This window comes from Halichoerus grypus, chromosome 7 (assembly GCF_964656455.1).
Source record: "Halichoerus grypus chromosome 7, mHalGry1.hap1.1, whole genome shotgun sequence".
In the NCBI taxonomy this organism is placed as follows: Eukaryota; Metazoa; Chordata; class Mammalia; order Carnivora; family Phocidae; genus Halichoerus; species Halichoerus grypus.
The window spans coordinates 153,757,567-153,775,036 of record NC_135718.1 but is presented as its reverse complement, the minus strand read 5'-3'; the positions used below and the strand labels follow the sequence as shown (position 1 = coordinate 153,775,036).

At 61.5% G+C, this 17,470-nt stretch overlaps 1 protein-coding gene across 1 annotated transcript; it reads right to left on the bottom strand.

Annotated features, from left to right (window-relative positions):
• Positions 1-1,048: 1,048 nt before the first annotated feature.
• INSRR (insulin receptor related receptor) lies at positions 1,049-16,489 on the bottom strand. Its single transcript, XM_036118311.2, has 22 exons — positions 16,405-16,489; positions 12,691-13,242; positions 11,033-11,336; positions 10,798-10,940; positions 10,461-10,605; positions 9,121-9,335; positions 8,742-8,868; positions 7,195-7,433; positions 6,629-6,796; positions 6,342-6,537; positions 6,162-6,203; positions 5,871-6,091; positions 5,514-5,650; positions 5,267-5,429; positions 4,973-5,078; positions 4,292-4,344; positions 3,879-4,108; positions 3,283-3,393; positions 2,990-3,149; positions 2,560-2,689; positions 2,307-2,441; positions 1,049-2,022 (listed from the first exon to the last, which is right to left on the bottom strand). The coding sequence occupies exons 1-22, from the start codon at positions 16,487-16,489 to the stop codon at positions 1,782-1,784; spliced, it is 3,903 nt and encodes a 1,300-aa protein (XP_035974204.1). The 3' UTR covers positions 1,049-1,781.
• Between the last annotated feature and the right edge of the window lie 981 nt (positions 16,490-17,470).

Here is a 17,470-nt window from a genome sequence, read left to right as displayed (position 1 = left end):
CGGGTCTCCCCCTGGGGCTCCTGCGTGGAGCGTCCCTCCCTTCTAGGCTGCAGGAGGCCGTCAGAGACCAGCGCCCCAGGGGAGAGAACCTCCCGCACTCCCGGCTCCCTAAGCCGTGGTTCCACCAGCAACCATTAGGGGTCACTGTTGCTTCAGCCACCAGGGACCGGCAGGGTCCCTGCAGGGGTCCAGCGGGACAGGGGGTCCTTGCCGCCCACCCTGACCCTGCCAGGGCAGGGTGCAGGAGTTGTAAGCGCTATCGCAGAGACGGTCTCACAAGACTCCCCCCAGGCTCCGCGTGTGTGGCCGCGCGTGGCCGCGTGGGAGCCACGGCCCCACGGCTGGATGCAGGAGGGGCTGGTACAGAACGGGGAGCGCCGCCAGCCCCTTCTGCCGCCATCCTCCTCACCAAGGCTTAAGTCCTTCATCTGCAGCTCTTCCCCTCAAATGCCCTGACGGCCTTGGCCTAAGAGCCTGCAAATGGACTCCGCCGGGCTCCTGCGCGTGCCTCCGGGGCATCTCCGCTCCGGCTCATCCGCGGGAGCCAGACACGCAGACTCTGCTCTGATGCGCGTCCCTGCCTGGCTGGGGGCCGGGGGGGTAATCCAGCGCGGCCTGGTCACCGGGGCCCCTCCCCCGCCCGTTCTGCCCACTGCGTCTGTCCTACGTGCCCGGAAAGGCGAGGGGCCACCCAGAGATGAGGGTGGGGACGGGCCCCGTGCAGAGCTTCCCTGCGGGCCTCGACCGCGGGCGGCCGCCTGAGCAGCAGGTAACAGCGGGCTTGTCCCGCTCCACCGCCTCGGCACCCTGGCGGCCCAGGTCCTGGCGGAGGTGCGGTCTGACGGCCCCGTACTTATCCTGTATCCCCGCCTCAGGGTCACCGCATCAGGTCCCCGGGGAGGAGGGAGGAAGCCCAGTCTGTGTTAACACCGTATAGATGGAGAGATGATGGGCTGCCCGGGACCACGGCACAACAGCCTTTATTGTATGTTTTCCAGCCCTCCCAGGAGAGGCAGGGGTGGGGGCAGGAGCCAGGGCAGGGAGGAAGCAAGGCTCTTACAGCGCTAATCATCCGAGGGTAGGCGGGAGGTCGAGGGGAGGGGCCTGGGAGAAGGGGTGAAGCTACACCAAGGGATCTGCCTGGGGAGGAGGAAGGAGGAGCACCAACCTTGGGGGTTCCTGGGTATGGCAAAGGAGGGGAAGGGGTGAGGCAGGCTGCGGGTCAGACTGGACCCGTGCTCACCCAGGTCTCTGGGTTCTCCCCACACCACCTGATGCATGGGGCAGAGGGGGGTGGTGAGACACCATGCTAAGGGCAGGGGTGTGGACACCCCATCCCCAGCATCCCAGACATGGACAGAAAGGCTTCCAGGCCTGATGCGGCGTGCTCTCCTGGCTTCGAGTGTGTTGACAGCCCCACGTGTCCACAGGAGACCCAGAGCTGAGGGTGGGGTTCTCCGGACCCCGCCTTCCGAGTGGGTGAGCCCCTCTTCCCAGTCTGAGTAGGGCCCCCACTCTGAGGGCCTGGACCCCTCGTCCACTCCTCCTGCTGTGACCTTGCTCACTTTCTCATGGAGAATGAAGACTCCTGAGAAAATCTTCCTTACAACGAGTCCTCTCTGACCCCTCCCACCCCATCTTTCCTCTCCCGCTCCCTGGCCCAGCCTGGGCACCCCCTGGCCTTTCTGAAAACGGGATGGGGTGTGAATGTCTGCACACTTCACGGCCGCAAAGGTCAGGACCCTTCCTCTCTGCCAGGCTTCCAGGGAATAGGGTGCCCCTCAGTGCCCTGGACCCCCATTTTGGAGGCTGTAGTCTGAGGAAGCTCCTTCTGGGGTGGGTAAGGAGTTGGGTCTGGCATCAGGCAGCAGGGCCCCCTGGGCTCCCCGGCACTCTGGGCTATAGTAGAAGGAAAAGAGGCGGAAGGAGGGCCGCAGCTCCCCCCGAATGCTGTCCAGGATGCGGGTGAAGGTGGGCCGCAGACGTGGGTTCTGCTGCCAGCAGAGGCTCATCAGCTCCTGCCTGGTGGGGCGGGGGCAGCGTGAGAGGCCAGCTGGTGCAACGGGGATCGTGGGGGGCTACTCCTGCCTGGTGGGGCGGGGGCAGCGTGAGAGGGCAGCTGGTGTAATGGGGGTAGTGGGGGGCTACATCTGGGAGGGCCACGGGGGAGTCAGCAGGGTTGGAGTGGGGAAGGCTCAGAGCGGGAGACCAATGCATATGAGAGCATCAGAGGAGGCGGGCCAGAATCGTGGGGGCAGGGCAGGGTAGACAGAGCAAGGGTGAGGAAGGGGCGTGGGGTGACTTACAACTGAAGGGGACAGCTCTCCAGCTCCTCCAGAACCCCACCATCCATGACGAACTTGAGCACCTGCTCATTGGATAAGCCCTGGTAGGGCTGTTCGGCCAAGGTCGCGATTTCCCAGAGCACCACACCGAAGGACCTGGAGGATACGCAGAAGGGCCTGAGCCCAGCACCTTGCATGCTGCTCAGCACACCCAGGCCTCACCCCAGACCCCACCTCCACATGCCCTGAGCCCTCTGCTCCAGTTAGGCCCCACCAGACATCCGAGTGCGTCGTGAAGATTCCATCTTTGAGGGACTCGGGGGCCATCCAGCGCACGGGCAGCAGCCCCTTCCCACCCTTGCGGTAATAGTCTGTCTCATACACGTCTCGAGTCATCCCGAAGTCTGGAAAGTGAGGGTGAACGGGTATGGGGGCAGCAGAACCACACGCCAGCCCCCGCCCCAAAGATACCTCTCCCAGCCCTCTCCCGCTCCATAGCCTCCAAGAATTCTGGAACTTGAGGGCTCAAAGAACCTCAGAGATCATCCTGCCCCAACCCCTGTGGCCTTGGATGAGGAGCCTGAGATCCAGAGGGGGGCAGCTGTCAGGGACAGAGCTGTTGGCCGGGCCTCAGTCTCCTAGCCTAGCTTGGGGAGTCCCTCTACTCCTCAGGCTGCCCCACACCCGCCCAGCACCCTCTGTACCCCCGATCTTGACTGTGAAGTCCTGGGACACCATGCAGTTCCGGGCTGCCAGATCTCGATGCACAAACTTGTTGGCAGCAAGGTAGGCCATGCCATCTGCAATCTCACCAGCCATCTGGATCATATCTCCCAGCGCTGGCCGTGGGAGCCCCGGGTTGTTCTAGAGCCAAGAGAGGGGGCTGGTGAAGAAGGAACTTAGAGGTTGGACTCCTGCCCAAGGATCCCCCCCACAACTGTGCCCAAGTCTTCTCTAACTCCCCAGCCCCTTGGCCCAGGGTCTTCCTGGTCTCCACCTCTGCCTCAGGCCGCAGAGATCGAAGATGGCTCTTGAGGTCCCCACGGGTCATTAACTCCATGATGACCAGAGTTGGCTGGCCCTGAGACACCACACCCAGGAGACGTACCTGGGATGGACAAAGAGCTTGGTTGCAGGTCCACCCAGGTCCCCTTGACCCACCTGGCCAAAATGTTGACCTGCTGTGACTACCACCTGACCCTGACACCAACCCTGACCCTAAACCCAACCATGACCATAACCCTAATTCTAATCTAACAATGACCCTGACCCTAACCCATGACCCTAACCCATAACTATCATTCCAATCTTCATGATTCACCCAGTTCTGACCTTGATCCCAATCATGATCCTAACAATGATCTGGACACTCAATACTGACCCCCATCCATGACTGATCTCAGCCCTAACCATGATTCTACCATGGCCCCACCATGACCTGGTTTTGACTCTAACCCTAACCATGACTTTTACCTCAGTCCCAACCCTGACCTTGATGGTGGCCTGACCTCGTCCTTGACCCTATCCTTCTTATCATATGATTGTCACTGTAATTATGACTCTACCCCAGCAACGTCCCTGATCCTCCCTTACCACGTGGTGACACTTGAATGCCTTCATGACAGAAGCTTCCTTGAGAAATTCAATGCGTTCTCGTGGGCTGGCCAGCTCATTCACAGTCTTCAGGGCCACAGGTGTGGACTCCTCTCCAGCCTCTAGTCCCTGTGCCAGTCCCTCGTATACCATCCCGAAGGAGCCCTGGCCCAGTTCCCGGATTATGGAGATCTGCTCCCGAGGCACCTCCCACTCATCAGGGATGTACACTGAGAAGAGGTGGGGGTCACGAGGCAAGAACACTGCTCTCTGCCACGCCCCCACCCGCTTCTCGCCTCTTCAGAAGGGCTCGGGTTCCAAGGCTGCCTGTCCAAGAATGTCTCCTCGAGCGTGCCTCCCCTCCCCTCCTGTCTCCCTGTCCCACACAGCTGTCCACCCACTCCCAGACCTACTATCAGAGGCGCTGAAGTACTCCGGATTCACGGAGGCATACAGGGTGCTGTTTCTGCAATGGGAGGGGAGGGGGTCAGGCCACAAAGGTCCTCAGGAAGGAAGGAACAATGTCAGAGGACAAGAAGGAGGGAGGTTACTGACCACACCCCCTCCTGTCCCTGATCAGGGTGTCCCTGGGGAGCCCTACACACTTTCCAAGCTGGTCTTGGTCCTAGTCCTGGGGTCTGGGATCTGACAGGCTGGGAATAGGGAGCACAGGCGGAGGGGGGCTCCTGCCTCCTCAGGTAGTCCTTAGAAGTCAGCTAATCAAAGTCCTGCCCCATTTCCCTCTTGTGTTCAGCCCCAGGGGCATCTGGCACCAACCATCCCAGGGCACATGGTGAGGTCTCTGTCTCTTCCCCTGCTTTATTGGCTGAGAACGTGGTGAAACAGTCCCAGTGCGCCCAGACTGGGGAGTCCCAGGAGGCAAGACTTCCACTGGTAAGGTCAGGGAAAGTTGGTCCCTCAGACTGAAAGGTGTGTCTCCTCCATGCTGCCCTCGGGGGATGAGTTATTGCTTCTAAGGAACGTCCTCTTGCTGTCTCACCTACCACCCTCCAGCGGCACCGACCTTGTGATGAGGGCTGGGGTGGGGGGGGGACGAGAAGGGGGTGGGAACCGGTAGGACTCGGCATCGTCACCTCTTCCTGCCGTAGAAGAAACCGAGGGCAGCAAGAATGATGAGCAGCATGAGCCCCACGGGGGTGACAGTGAGAAGGACGTGCAGCCCCCCGGAGTCTTCCTCCTCTGGTGGTCAGAGGGCAGCAGATGGTAGGGTCAAAGATGGAGAAGTCAGAGGGTAGAGGACACTTCTGTTTTCACCATGGGAAGTGAGAACAGGGGGAGGAGCGGGGTGGAGTGGCCACCACGGAGACGTGGCTGGGCACCCAGCTGGGCTGTGGGGAGTGCAGCTCTGGGACCGAGGCCGAGTCTACCTGGGCCAGGGACGTAGAAAGCGATGCTCTCCGTCCAGGAGCCGTTGCCAGCCAGCGAGGTTGCCCGAACTCTGGCAGAGTAGTTTCCAGGGGGTAGCAGGGCCAGCTGGACACCCCCAAACTTGGCATATCGTAGGCGAGACACACACAGCACTGTGGCCTCCTGAGGGCAAGACGGAACAGCTGGCTGGGAAGAGGATGGAGGCACTATTTGGGTCCAGGTTTGGGGGTCCCCCGGGTTTCCTACCTCTCCCAAGCGGCGGTACTTGATTTCGTACTTGAGGATGAGTCCGTTGGGGTCCGGGGGTTCCAACCAGCGCAGGAGGACACTGCCTTTGCTGGCTGCCTCCCAGGCCACCTTCCCTGGGATACCATCGGCTTCTCCTACGGGAGACGGCATCAGGCAGCCCAGACCCAGCATTTCCTCTCAGCTTCACGTTGAAGCTCAAGGGGGCTCACCTCGGAGGGTACGGGAAGCTCGGGGCTTATGGGGACTGGGAGGGGTGAGCAGAGCGAGGCCCTGGAGTTATGGGGACGTCGAACTCGTTAGTTGGAGCACTAATTGGGTAGAGTCCTTGGGGTCGGGGGCCGGGGGGTCACCTACTGTGGGGCATGGTGCGCGCAAAGACGAAGGTGGCCGCACTGCAGCCCACGGTGTGCGCCGCGTGGTTGCAAGCATGGATGTCGATCCGATATTCCGTGAAGTGGCGCAGGCCACTCAACACTGCGCGCTCCCGGGGCACTTTGTCCTCCTGGATCTCGAAGTCCGAGCTGTTCCCCCCAAGCCGGAGGGCCCCGGCGGCCCTGCGGTGCCTCCCCGAGTCTCTGGGGAGTGCGCGAGTCAGAGCCGCGGCCGCGCCCCGGGACCCCCGCCCCTCAGTCCCGCCCGGCTCACCTTTGAGGGCTCTTATTGATGGACGTCACCTTCCAGGGGGATCTGGGGAGACCGGGGAGTGCCGCGTCAGGCCCGGCTCGCCCTCCACCCCCAGCCCCCCACCCCCCGCCCGGCCCAGCGAGACCCGCCCCTCCCCGGCCCCGCCCACCAGGCCCGCCCCGCCCCTGGCTCGGGCCGCACTTAGGGATGGTGATGGCGTTGTGCAGAAAGTTTTCGAACTTCTTCTGGAACGAGGCCTCTTGCGCCTCCAGCGGTGGCAGGACCTGCCCGGGAGGGGGCTGCTGGCAAGGGCAGCAGCCGGGCTCCATCTCGGCTTCCAGTTCCCCGTCTTCGCGGTCGAAGCGGGGGTCGTTGTTGCTGGTGGGCAGCCGCAAGCCTGGCGCAGAGCGGGGGAAAAACGCAGTCAGACGGACCGCGCCCGGGCCCCGCCGCCCCGACCCTCCGGCCTGCGCCGCTGCCCTGCGCACCGCGGTGGCAGTAGTCGTTGAGATAGAGGTCGCCGTCCTCCGCCAGACGCTGCCACAGCACCAGGTAGTAGGTGATGTTCCCGTTGCGCTGAGTAGGTGGCTTCCAGCGCACCAGCAGGTGGGACGAGGAATTGGACGTGGAAATGACGTCCTGGGGCACCGTGGGCGCTGGGGGCGCAAGTAAGGTACGACTGAGGCGCCGTGGATCCCCCTTTCTAGTACTGTCTGGTAATGACCCCTCTCTGGGGTCCAAGCCCCTCGCATTCTCCCAAGGAATCCATGACCCTCAACCTCCCCTTCCTGGAACTCAGAATCCTGGCCTTCCCATGTCCCTCGAAGGCCCTTGAGTTGGCTCAAGTATTCCCCCTGCACTCTCCCACCCACAACCTCCCTAGGACCCTAGGCCAATGTCCTCTGTTCTTTCTAGGACTCAAAAATCTGGCTTCCCAGTCTCTAGGGGCCTGGTGTTGAGCGACCCAGCTTCTCTATTTCCGATGCCTGGGTTCCCTCATTCCCATTAGGACTCAGACATCGAGCTCCCACCCCCTTCAAGGTCTTCAGCCTACCCGCAGGCAGGGTTCGGAGGTAGACGATGGGGCTCTGGGCTCCTTGGTGGGGGCTGTCCTCAGCAGTGGTCAGTGTGATGGCCCGCACAAACACTGCATACTGTGTCCAGGGCTTGAGGGGCGCTAGAGTCACCCCAGGGTCCTGGGTGCGGCTTAAGGGCAGCTCCACATCCAGCAGGTTCCAGCTCTGGGTCCCACAGGCATCTGGACCTATGTGCTCTGTGGCATTCTGGAATGGGCTGAACATCCCATCATCCCTAGAGCTGAGGGGCGGCTCAGCCCCACCCCGGTTTCTAGAACCACCCTAAGACTGTGATTGTCGTTCTTCTTCCAGTATGCATGAAGACATCCTGCTCTTTGGGAGCATTCACTGGGTGGGTCTGCTCAGAGCTGGGATTGAGCCAGCACAGCCACAGCCAGACTGCGAGGCCGTGATGCTAGGGGAGCTTCCGGAAGGACCCCTAAGATTCTCTACCTCCTGAGCCCAGAGGCACCTGGGTACAGTGGTGTGGATTGTGAGCTGCACAAGCCAGGCAGGGGGTGCCATGCACACTGCCAGCCCATGTTAGTGCTTCCCAAAATGTGGTCCATGGACCAGGATTACCTGGGAGCTTGTTAGAAAGGCAGATTCACGGGTTCTCCCCAGGACTGAATCAGAATCTATGGGGATGGGGCCCAGGAATCTGTATTTAGCAAATTCTCCAGCTCCCCATGCTGGAGACCTTCACCTACCACTGAGGCCCAGGAGAGCCTTGGCCATTTGAGCCGGCCTCCCACCACTGACTCCCCCTCCCCCCTCCCAGGCCAGGCCCTGTGCTAGTGGGAAACTAAGACCTCTCCGTTTTAGTTCACAGGAATGTTTCCAAGCCAGGTGCTCCCATCTTCTGTCTACTCTAGAGGGGGAGTACTCCCCACGGCTGCCCTCCCAGCCTGCCATCCCGAACCCACCTCTCCTCTAAGAATTGTAGTTTTGATTCCTAGCCATGCTTTTGGAGAAATCCTTCCTGTGGTCTAACCACTATCCCTCCTGCTATGGTCAGTACACTCTCTCCAAAGAAAAGAGCAGCCCGTCCTTGGTTGTCCTTGCTCCCTCCCTTCCTCAGGCTTTAATGAAATGCTGGCAGAGCAACGCATAAAACCGGCCAAATTAGTGGGTACTCCCCAAACCGCTGCTGGGGCAGGAGCATGTGGTCAGTACAGAACATTAGCATAGTGAATTGAAGTTTAATTATCCAAGCCTTCCCAGCGGGGCGCTTCTCCCGGTCTCTCAGAAGTCCTGACTGTCCTCTCCATTTCACTGGTGAGGTGAAACTGAGGCACGGAGGGTGAATAAAGTGAGGGGAGAGCCAGACGTGGGCCCTACAAGGGAGTGGGACTTGGGGGTCCTGGCTTCTTGCTTCCCGGCAGCCCCGCGGTGCTCTGCCCTCACCCCTCACCGGTCACCCGATTTGCGTTTGTGAACAGATCGGCGGGGTGTCCGGGTCTGACCCCGCCCCACGGGGGCTCTGGCCCCGCCCCGCCCCACTGGCCCCGCCCCCGGCACTCACGACTCCTTGTAGTACACGATGAAGCTGAGCAGGTCCCTAGCCTCCAGCGGCTCGTAGCGCTCCCAGCGCAGCAAGATGCTGTCGGCCTGAGTCACGTTGGACACGAAGCGCAGGGTGCGAGTCTGGCCTGGGCGGGGCGAGGGGCCAACACCTGCGGTCAGCCGCGTTCGCCTCCGCGGGAGTCGCCTACTTCCCAGCCCCCACCCTGACCCAGCGGATGCCACCCCCAACGCGGCCTCCGAAGAGAACGTATCGCGTTGTCCGGGTCAAACGCCCCTCCCGCCCGGGTGCGTGTCCGGTGGGTTTCAGTGTGCGTGCGCGCGTCTGGGGTTTCTGGGGGGCGTGTCGCTCTGGGGTCGTGGTGTCGGGCGGGCCTCACAGGCGGCGCGGTCTCCGTTGGTGCGAGGGTTGATCTCGGCCTTGTTTTGTCGTCCCCGCGTGCCGGTCACCTCCTCCAGGCGGTAGATGTGCTCCAAGCAGAGGCGAGGGTTGAAGGCGAAGTATATCTTGCCCACGGGAATGGTGAGCCCCGCAGCCACCCAGGACCCCAGCTGCTGTAGGTTCTGGTTGTCCAGCACATACAGAGTGTAGTTCCTGGGGGAGGCCAAGAGACCTTCCGCTGCAGGGGACGGGGAGGCCAGGGGTGGGGAGCTCGGGTGCCTTATGGGTCCCTCCTGGAGGGGCTGTGCTGGGGGCACAGGGGAGGAGGGGCAGTCAGCCTGGGGCTCTGCCTCTCCAGTGGAGTGTAGGTACCCCTGGGGGTCCATGGTAGTTTGGGGGAGACATGAGAAACCACTCGGCTGGATGGTAATTTAAAACATTCCCTGGGGGCGACTGGGTGGCTCAGTGGGTTGAGTGTCTTCTTGATTTTGGCTCCAGGTGCTGATCTCAGGTTCATGATCTCAGGCTGGTGAGATCAAAACCCCTCTCGGGCTCTACTTGGGGTGTGAAGCCTGCTAAAGATTCTCTCTCTCTCTCTCTCCCTCTGCCCCCCCAACCCCCGCGCCCGCGCGCCCTCGTGTGATTTCTCTCTCCGTCTCTCTTGAAAATAAATAAAATAAAATAAAATAAAACAGGGGCGCCTGGGTGGCTCAGTCGTTAAGAGTCTGCCTCGGGCTCAGGTCATGATCCCAGGCTCCTGGGATTGAGCCCCGCATCGGGCTCCCTGCTCAGCGGGAAGCCTGCTTCTCCCTCTGCCTTTCTCTCTGTCTCTCATGAATAAATAAATAAATAATAAAAATCTTTTAACAAATAAAAATTAAAATAAAATAAAGCAAAACATTCTCTGTATTTTGAAAAATCCTAGCTATGTTACAGGTAGGTCTTGATGGATAGGTGGCAGGGATGGGTTTCAAACCCAGGCGGTCTTGCTCTGCAGCTGAGAGCATCAGAGAGCAATGGCAGCCGACCTATGTGGAGTCTGATGGCACCGTAACTTGTATAGTATATACTGTGGTCCCGGTACTGTTTTAAGTACTTTACACATAACAACATAAGTAATGATTCACAACAGCCCTAAGAAATAAGTAGCATTATATTAACCCCATTTTTCAGATGAGAAAATCGAGGACCAGAGAAGTTAAGTAACCTACCCAGTGTCACACAGACAGTACGCAGCAGAGCTGGTTCCAAAGCCCATGCCCTTCCCCCCTTTTTGGGGAGTGTTAGGGAGGAGATGTGATAGAGGGAGCTGGTCAGAGGCTGTTTCTGACCCCTTACCCATCCACCATGGTGTCCCCCCGGATTAGTTTGAGGTTCTTGAAAAAGCCCAGGGACACGAGGGCAAAGGAGTGCTTGATTTTGAGGAAGCCGGTGATGGTCTCTATCAACCCCAGGCTGTGCTGCAGCCCCAGCTCCAGGTTATCTGGAAAGGGGGAAGACAGGGCTGGAGCAGGGCGGGGCAAGTGTAGGGGGTGGGGTGGGGGGAGGTGCTGATGGGGTGCAGGGAGGAGGCCCCTCAGGACAGGGACCCAGGCTAATGGAAAGCAGTGCTTTAGCTGGGTCACCGTCAGGGGCATGGCCGGGAGGAGAGGTGCGGCCCGAGGAAGGTACTGACAGCCCTGGCGAAGGTTGACGATGAGGCTCCCCTCCACGTGGGTGCAGCCCACCAGGTCCTGTGCCGCCTGGATGGAGTCGATGGTCTTGGTGCCCACCTTGCACTCTTTGGGGCACAGCCCCTCACACTTGTGGCAGAATATGCTAGCAGGGGCAAGTGGAGGGTGTGGAATGAGCCCTGGACCAGTGGGGACCCCCTCACTGATCCAAGAGCACCCCCACCCCCCTACACTCACCTGCTGCCATTGCGGGTGAAGCCCGGGGGGCACTGGGCCAGGCAGCTGCCCTCGTGGATGCCGAAGGTGGAGGCGCGGCCAGGCACAGAGCGCAGGCTGCCGCAGCGCTCTGCCGTGACGCAGCGCCAGGCCTCATGCTGGTAGGTGCCCGGAGGGCAGGCCCGGTGGCAGGCGCCCTGGAAGTAGAGGTGGCGGCAGGCCACGCAGGCCCGGGGGTCTTCCGGCCGGCTGCAGCCCCCCAGGCATTCGGAGTGGCAGCACTCACCCCCAGCTGTGCAGGCCAGCCCGTGGGGACAGGGACACACTGTGGACAGAGTGCTGAGTTAGGCCTCCCCCTTTCCGGTCCTGGCGCCAACCCCCCCCTGCCCCCGGGATAACACTTAGAGAGCATCCAAATTCCTCCAGTGCAGATGACAGGGCTGCTGGCTCGCTTTTCCCCAGATGGGGCTCGTGAGGACAAAGACCACGGCCCCTCTCTGTGGCTTCCCATGTCCCACGGCGCCTGGTCAGGGTTCAGAGCTCAGGACAGAGCGGTGACCTTGTCCACCGGGGCTGCTTCTCCCCAGCCTGCTGTCCTGTCCGGGCCCAGTGCTCAGATCATCACTGGGCACGGTGCCAGGGGGAACCAGCCAGCTTCTACTGGGCAGTGAGGCCTGGGGCCGGTGGGCCTGGAAGTGTGTGCGAGCAGGGGGCACCCCTGGTCATCTCACCTGCCCAGACCTCCACCCTCTTCAGCTCTGTGCCCTGGGCAGGGGGCCCCCCCAGCAGCCGTGGGTGGGTTTGGGGCTGGGGGCTCATGGTGTGCGGACCCTGCAGGTGGCAGCCGGCCGTCTGCGGGAGCAGGCGTGTGGTGGGGGCAGGGAGGGCGTGTGGATACTGTAAATGAGGGAGGACACTCAGCCACTGTATTTACAGCCAACACGGAGGCATGGGGACGTGGGGCCCAGCGGATACAGAAGGGATCCGGTTACTCTGCTGCTCGGACGCTGAGGCTTTGGGGTGAGGGAGCCCCAGGCTGGGGACCTGATCTGCTCCTAGTCTCTGGAAATTCTTCCTTTTCTCCCTGTAACTTCTGCTTCCTCCTTGCATCATCCCCTCCTTGTATCACTTCCCCCCTTTGCTCGGCTCCCTTCCTTCTGTTCTCTCTCCATGTACCTTACTTCCTAAAGAAGACCGCACCTGTTCTGTCCTTCCTCGGTCACCTCCTTTCCTTGCCCACCCAGGCCCCCCCCAATACTGCCAGCCTGCCCTGGGTCACCTGTGCTATGACCACTTTTATCAGGAACCTAGAATTCCCGCCAGGGCTCAGGCACCCGCTCTAAAGCTTAGAGAATAGCTCACTGAGGGAAGAGGCTCAGATATGCGACGTGAAACAAACCATTAAGTCCTACGGCTGAGATCGGAGCCCAGCCCGTCTGGCCTTGTACTTAACCGCTGCCCCATATGTCTTCCTGTGCGGCCACCTGACATCCTGCCCTGTGCCCCCTCCCATGCCCACCTCGCGCCTGTCCTGTCCCCTCTCCCTGACTGTCCTGCACGGTCCCTTGACAGCCTTACGCCAACTCAGTTACTGAACTTTTCTGACCCATCCTGTGGCCGCCCAGCCCCGCCCGCCCGTGCCCTCCTTGTGCCCCCTGGTGTTCTGGGCAGGTGCCCACCTCTCTGGCAGTGGCTGGAGGTCCAGCATCTGTAGTCGGTGTGCCCACTGAAGGTGGTCCTGGCACAGGGCTGGCCAGTGGCGCCCAGCACGCCGGGGCACACGTCGGCACACTCCTCGCGCAGCTTGTTGCCCACGATGTGGTTGGCGCCAGGCGAGGGTTGCAGCAGGCCCCAGTCGATGGTGGAGAGGTGGCAGAGCTCCTGGTTCTTCTCCACCCGCACGGCCCCGCGCAGCACGGCCCCCAGCACCGGCAGCCCCACGTCCCGCAGGTGCGGCATCTCGTAGATGACCAGCGCGTAGCCCAGGAAGAGGCGGGCCCCGCGGACCACCGCCAGGTTGGGGAAGAGGTCCCGCAGGCTCTCCAGACCATAGACACGGAAGAGCAGCAGGTACTCAGTGACCTGAGTGAGGCGTGGGAAGCTGAGGCCTCGGAAGTCCTCGCCCGTGGCCGTGAACATGAGCAGGATCTGCAGATGGCCCTCCACCACGCTGCAGTTCTCCAGCCGGCGCAGCTCCGCCACCTCCGAGCGGATATCCAGGCTGGGGCACACTGTGGGCACAGGCCGCGGCGGCCATCAGTGCAGCTCGGGCTGGGCACCCCGGCCTGCCCTGGCAGCTTTGGGGGAGGGGCACCTCTCTGGGAGTGGGACATGGCGAGGGAGCAAGGCTCTGCTGTGGCCTCCTCCCTGGGCCCCTGAGGCTCCTGGCAGCTCGAAGGGCTCCACCAGATGGGCCGGCATGGCAGATGTGAGCTCCCCTTCCCTCCCCAGCCCGCCTCCCTTCTCAGGGGACTGCCACTGCACCCCCCCACCCCCCCACCCTCCCACCCCCCAGTGAGACTCCGAATCTAGAGTCTTCTTGGACTCCTTTCCTCCACTCCCCACACACCCTGTGGGCTCGATCTTCAAATTACAGCATATCCAACCGCTGGTCTCCACCTTCGCTGCTGGCACCCTCCCTGCCTCCCTGATTAACTGCAGGGGCCTCCCAGATGGTCCCCACACTGCCGCCCTGATCCCCTCCTGGTCCGTTCTGCACTGGAGAGCCAAAGGGATCTTCTCAAAACAGGTTGGATCCCATTCCTCCACTGCTTTAAACCCCCTGCTGGCCCCCTCTCGCTGATTGAAAGCTCCAGTCCTTACCCCAGCTGGCAAGGCCTCTGCGGCCTCTCTGGCCCCATCCCCTTCCTTCTCTTCTTCAGCCACACTGACTTTTTGCTGTTCCTCACACAAGCCTGCCAAGCTTCTGCTCTGGGGCCTTTGCACCTTCTGTTCCCTCTGGCTAGAACACTGTTCCCTCTACATCGTCCCTCACCTCCTTTAAGTCTCTGCTCAGATGGCCCCTCCTCAATGAGGCCGTCCCTGACCATCCTTTTAAACACTCCCTGCCTCCCTTCCTACTTATTTTTTCTCCTTAAATCTTAACACTGGCTAATATATAATTTACTTTGTTTAGACTATAAGCTCCGGAAGGGCAGGGATTGTGTAATTCATTGCTGTATCAAGGGGCCTGGCACAAAATTGGTGCTCAGTCAATATCTGATGAACGAATGAATGAATTCCACGGCTGAGAAGCACAGCTTCATACATCCCACTTCCCTCCCAGGCCTAAAGGCGCTCGATGTCTGGTCCCCGCATTGCTTTACCCTCCAAGGGATGTTCCATGGCTCCCCATTGCCGGAAGTTCAAGCTTGAACTCCTCAGCCTGCCATGGCGGGGTGTTGATCACAGGCCACACGAACACCTCCACCCTCAGAGGGGTTCCTCAGCCTGGTCACAAGCTCAGCTCCTGTCCCACAGACCAACCGCAGGTCAAGCCCGCCTCCCCCAATCCTCTGATCTGCGTCAATCACTTCCCCATCAGGCTGGGCAGCACCTGCCCGAGCACCCACAGCCGCCGTCTACGTTTCTGTCACCCTCCAGGGAGGGGACCTCCTGAGGGTGGGGCCCTTGTTGGTCAGCACCGCATCCCTCCATGGTGCTCAGTTCAGGACTGGAGCCACCAGGCACTGGGACCATGGGTTGAATTGATGGACATTTGGTTCTCAAGTCCACTCCGCTCCTGGGGACCGGGGTGTGTCTGGCTTCTTCTGACCCAGGCCCCAGGCCCACTTTCCTTTCTCTTCCCGAGGCACCTAGGACCAGTCCCCCGAGTGGGCTGGGTACTTGGTCCGTGCGCTCTCACTTTGCTCCTGGGGATACCTTCCTTCCATGGCAGGAGACGCAAGTCTGATTCTTTAGCTGGCCTCTCGAGCCTGCTGGGCTGTCTGGCTTCTGCTCCCTCACTTCCCGCCTGGCTCTGGGCACTCTCCCACAGACCCCGGCCCAGGCCCTGCTGAGGAGGGGGCGGCTCCCTGGGGCTTACACCACACCTTCTCCTTGCTGTTGTTGATGGTCCCTGTGCTGGGCTCTGCCCAGTTACTGTGTGTGTGTGTGTGTGTGTGTGTGTGAGTGAGCATACGCAGGTACACACTCACCCACACACACAAAGAGAAAGACAGAATGAGAAAACACTTCTAGCCCTCCAGGCAAAGGCCAATCAGGGCCTGCAAGGCGCCCACATGCCACTTCCCATCATGCCCCTGCCTCTCTAGGGCTCCCCTGATGGGAGTCATTTGGAAAAACAAATCCACGACCTTCACAGATTAACCCCTACCTGCCTCGCCTCAGGACATGGCCCTCCCTGTGCAGAGCTGCACTGGGAATGGGACATCTGGGTCCCCTGTGACCAAACAACCAAACGCCACCCCCCACCCACTCCCTCCCGGGGACGTGCTCCCCACCTGACAGCCGTGCTCCAGGCTGGCGTCCTGGCGCAGCAGTGGAGGAGAGGAGGGGGAGGGGCTCTTCCTTGTCTGCAATGCCTTCCTGACTGGCGCTCTTCAGGGGACCCCCTACCCCAACCCATTTGCAGCTTTCCTCTGTCTCTGGCCTGCTCCTGGAAGCCCTCAGTCTGAGGGCCTCACAGGACCCCTCAGGTGGCACAGAGCACTGGACCCCTGAGCTGCCTCAGTCTGGAAGGGGATCGTGGAATTGGGGAAGGGCATGCTCTTAATCCTTCCCCTTTTGAATCTTGCCCGCTCAGCTCCCCGCACCCCACGAGGGCCATCTGCTCTATACGGTCCTCCTCTCCCAGATCTGCACAGGGGAAGTGTCTGGCCCAGAGCACTAGTGAAAGGCAGCTCCCACCCCAGTGGATGGGCCCTAAGTGTGGGGGTCACGAGACAAGGCCCAGGGGCCAGTGCCCAAGGGCCCGGGCCAGCTTTCCGTCCCAATCCTCTGAGCCTCAGTTCCTTGTCTGCACAATGGGTTCAGTTACTTCGTGGTGCCCAGTTCTGAGCTACCCATCCCATCCCTGTGCCCGTCGAATTCAGTGGCCCTGGAAATGACCCCTAAGACTCTCCCCCTCATGCCATTCTCGTTCAGGCTTGCTGGGATCAGGGTTTCACAAGTGGGAATGGAGGACATCTCTTCATCCCTCTGTTTCAAGGTCCTTCTCACATCCCAGGGAACTGAGAGGAAACCACGCTTATGTGGGAACTAACTGCCCTTGCTGGTGGGAAGTCCTTCTGAGAGCTAACCTCAGTCTTCATGTTGCAGTAGGTAAACACATATGTTCCAGCTGGAGACTCCGTTGTTTGGCTTCCCAGCTGGCTGGGGGGGTGTGGGAGGGGTGGAGATGGGGCTCCAGGAGACAGTGTGGGGGGACTCACCCTCTAGTGTGTCCAGGCCGAATCCCAATGAGAGGAGGATCGCGAGCAGGCGTGCCACCCACCCGCACAGCCTGGGTAGTGCCATCGTCCCAGCCCCGCCTGTGCCCAGTCCTGGCTTCTGCAGATGGCTCCGGGGAGGAGAAGGACTGGCAGGCCCTGAGGGACACAGAGACGCAGGCTTCAGGGCGGAGGGGAGGGGAGGGGGCACCGAGGGGGAATCCCATACAGAGATAGCAGGAGACGAACGAGAGCTACAGAGACGCAAAGACAGCCACAGGCAGCTGGGGACAGAGACTCAGTCTGAACCCAGAGACAGACAGATGAGGACAGCGCTGCAGCGGCAACGGAGCCCCCCGGAGAGGCCTCCAGAGGGAGAAAGGCACGCAGGGTGCCGAGCAAAAGGCAGTCCAGGAGGCCTGCCAACCCCGAGCAAGCGCCGACGAGAAGCCTGGGGAGCCCGCCCTGGAGAGCCGCGCGGCCTCGCGGGGGAGAGCGGCCCGGATCCTCGCGGCCGCCGGGCGCCCGAGCAACGGGAGCGGCAGGTGGCCGCGCGGGCCGCGCTATCTCCGGGCCGGCGCGCCTGGGGGCCGCGCCCAGCTCCCGCCCTCCCCGCCCCAGGGCCAAACGGATTGGCTTGCTGGGCCCTCCGGCTCTCTCCGCCCTTCCCGCCAAGCCAAAATATTTAGCCTGACAACTGAGTGGGGGGACAGGTCTGTTGGGGAAATAAGGCCAAAATACAGGGGGATGGTTGTCCGGGAACCGAGCTCCCCTATTGCCCCTGCAGACTCACTCACGTGGGGCCGCGCTGCCCGCGGAGGAGGGGGGCGGTGGGGGGAGCGTCCTGCTGCCCAGAGCCCTGACACCTGCAGGGTGGCTTCTGGCAGCCGCGACCCGGGGGAGCGAGCTTGCTGAAACCTGGCGGGAACGCAAACCGGGTCCTGGACACGCAAGCCGTTCGCCCCTCCGAGCCCCTCGCCGCCACCCGGGGGCTCCGTCCCAGCCAAGTCCCCCGGCCACAGCCAAGATCCTGTGGGCCCGCCTCTGTCCAGTCGCCTTCCCAAATCAG

What these genes read in the sequence shown, in the direction of transcription:
- INSRR (XM_036118311.2), bottom strand. Translation starts at nt 16,489, where the DNA reads ATGGCACTACCCAGGCTGTGCGGGTGGGTGGCACGCCTGCTCGCGATC. An exon ending in CTCCAGCCACTGCCAGAGAG is followed by an intron (nt 11,337 to 12,690) that starts GTGGGCACCTGC and finishes CTCTGTCCACAG; the next exon opens with TGTGTCCCTGTCCCCACGGG. An exon ending in ATCAATAAGAGCCCTCAAAG is followed by an intron (nt 6,092 to 6,161) that starts GTGAGCCGGGCG and finishes CGCACTCCCCAG; the next exon opens with AGACTCGGGGAGGCACCGCA.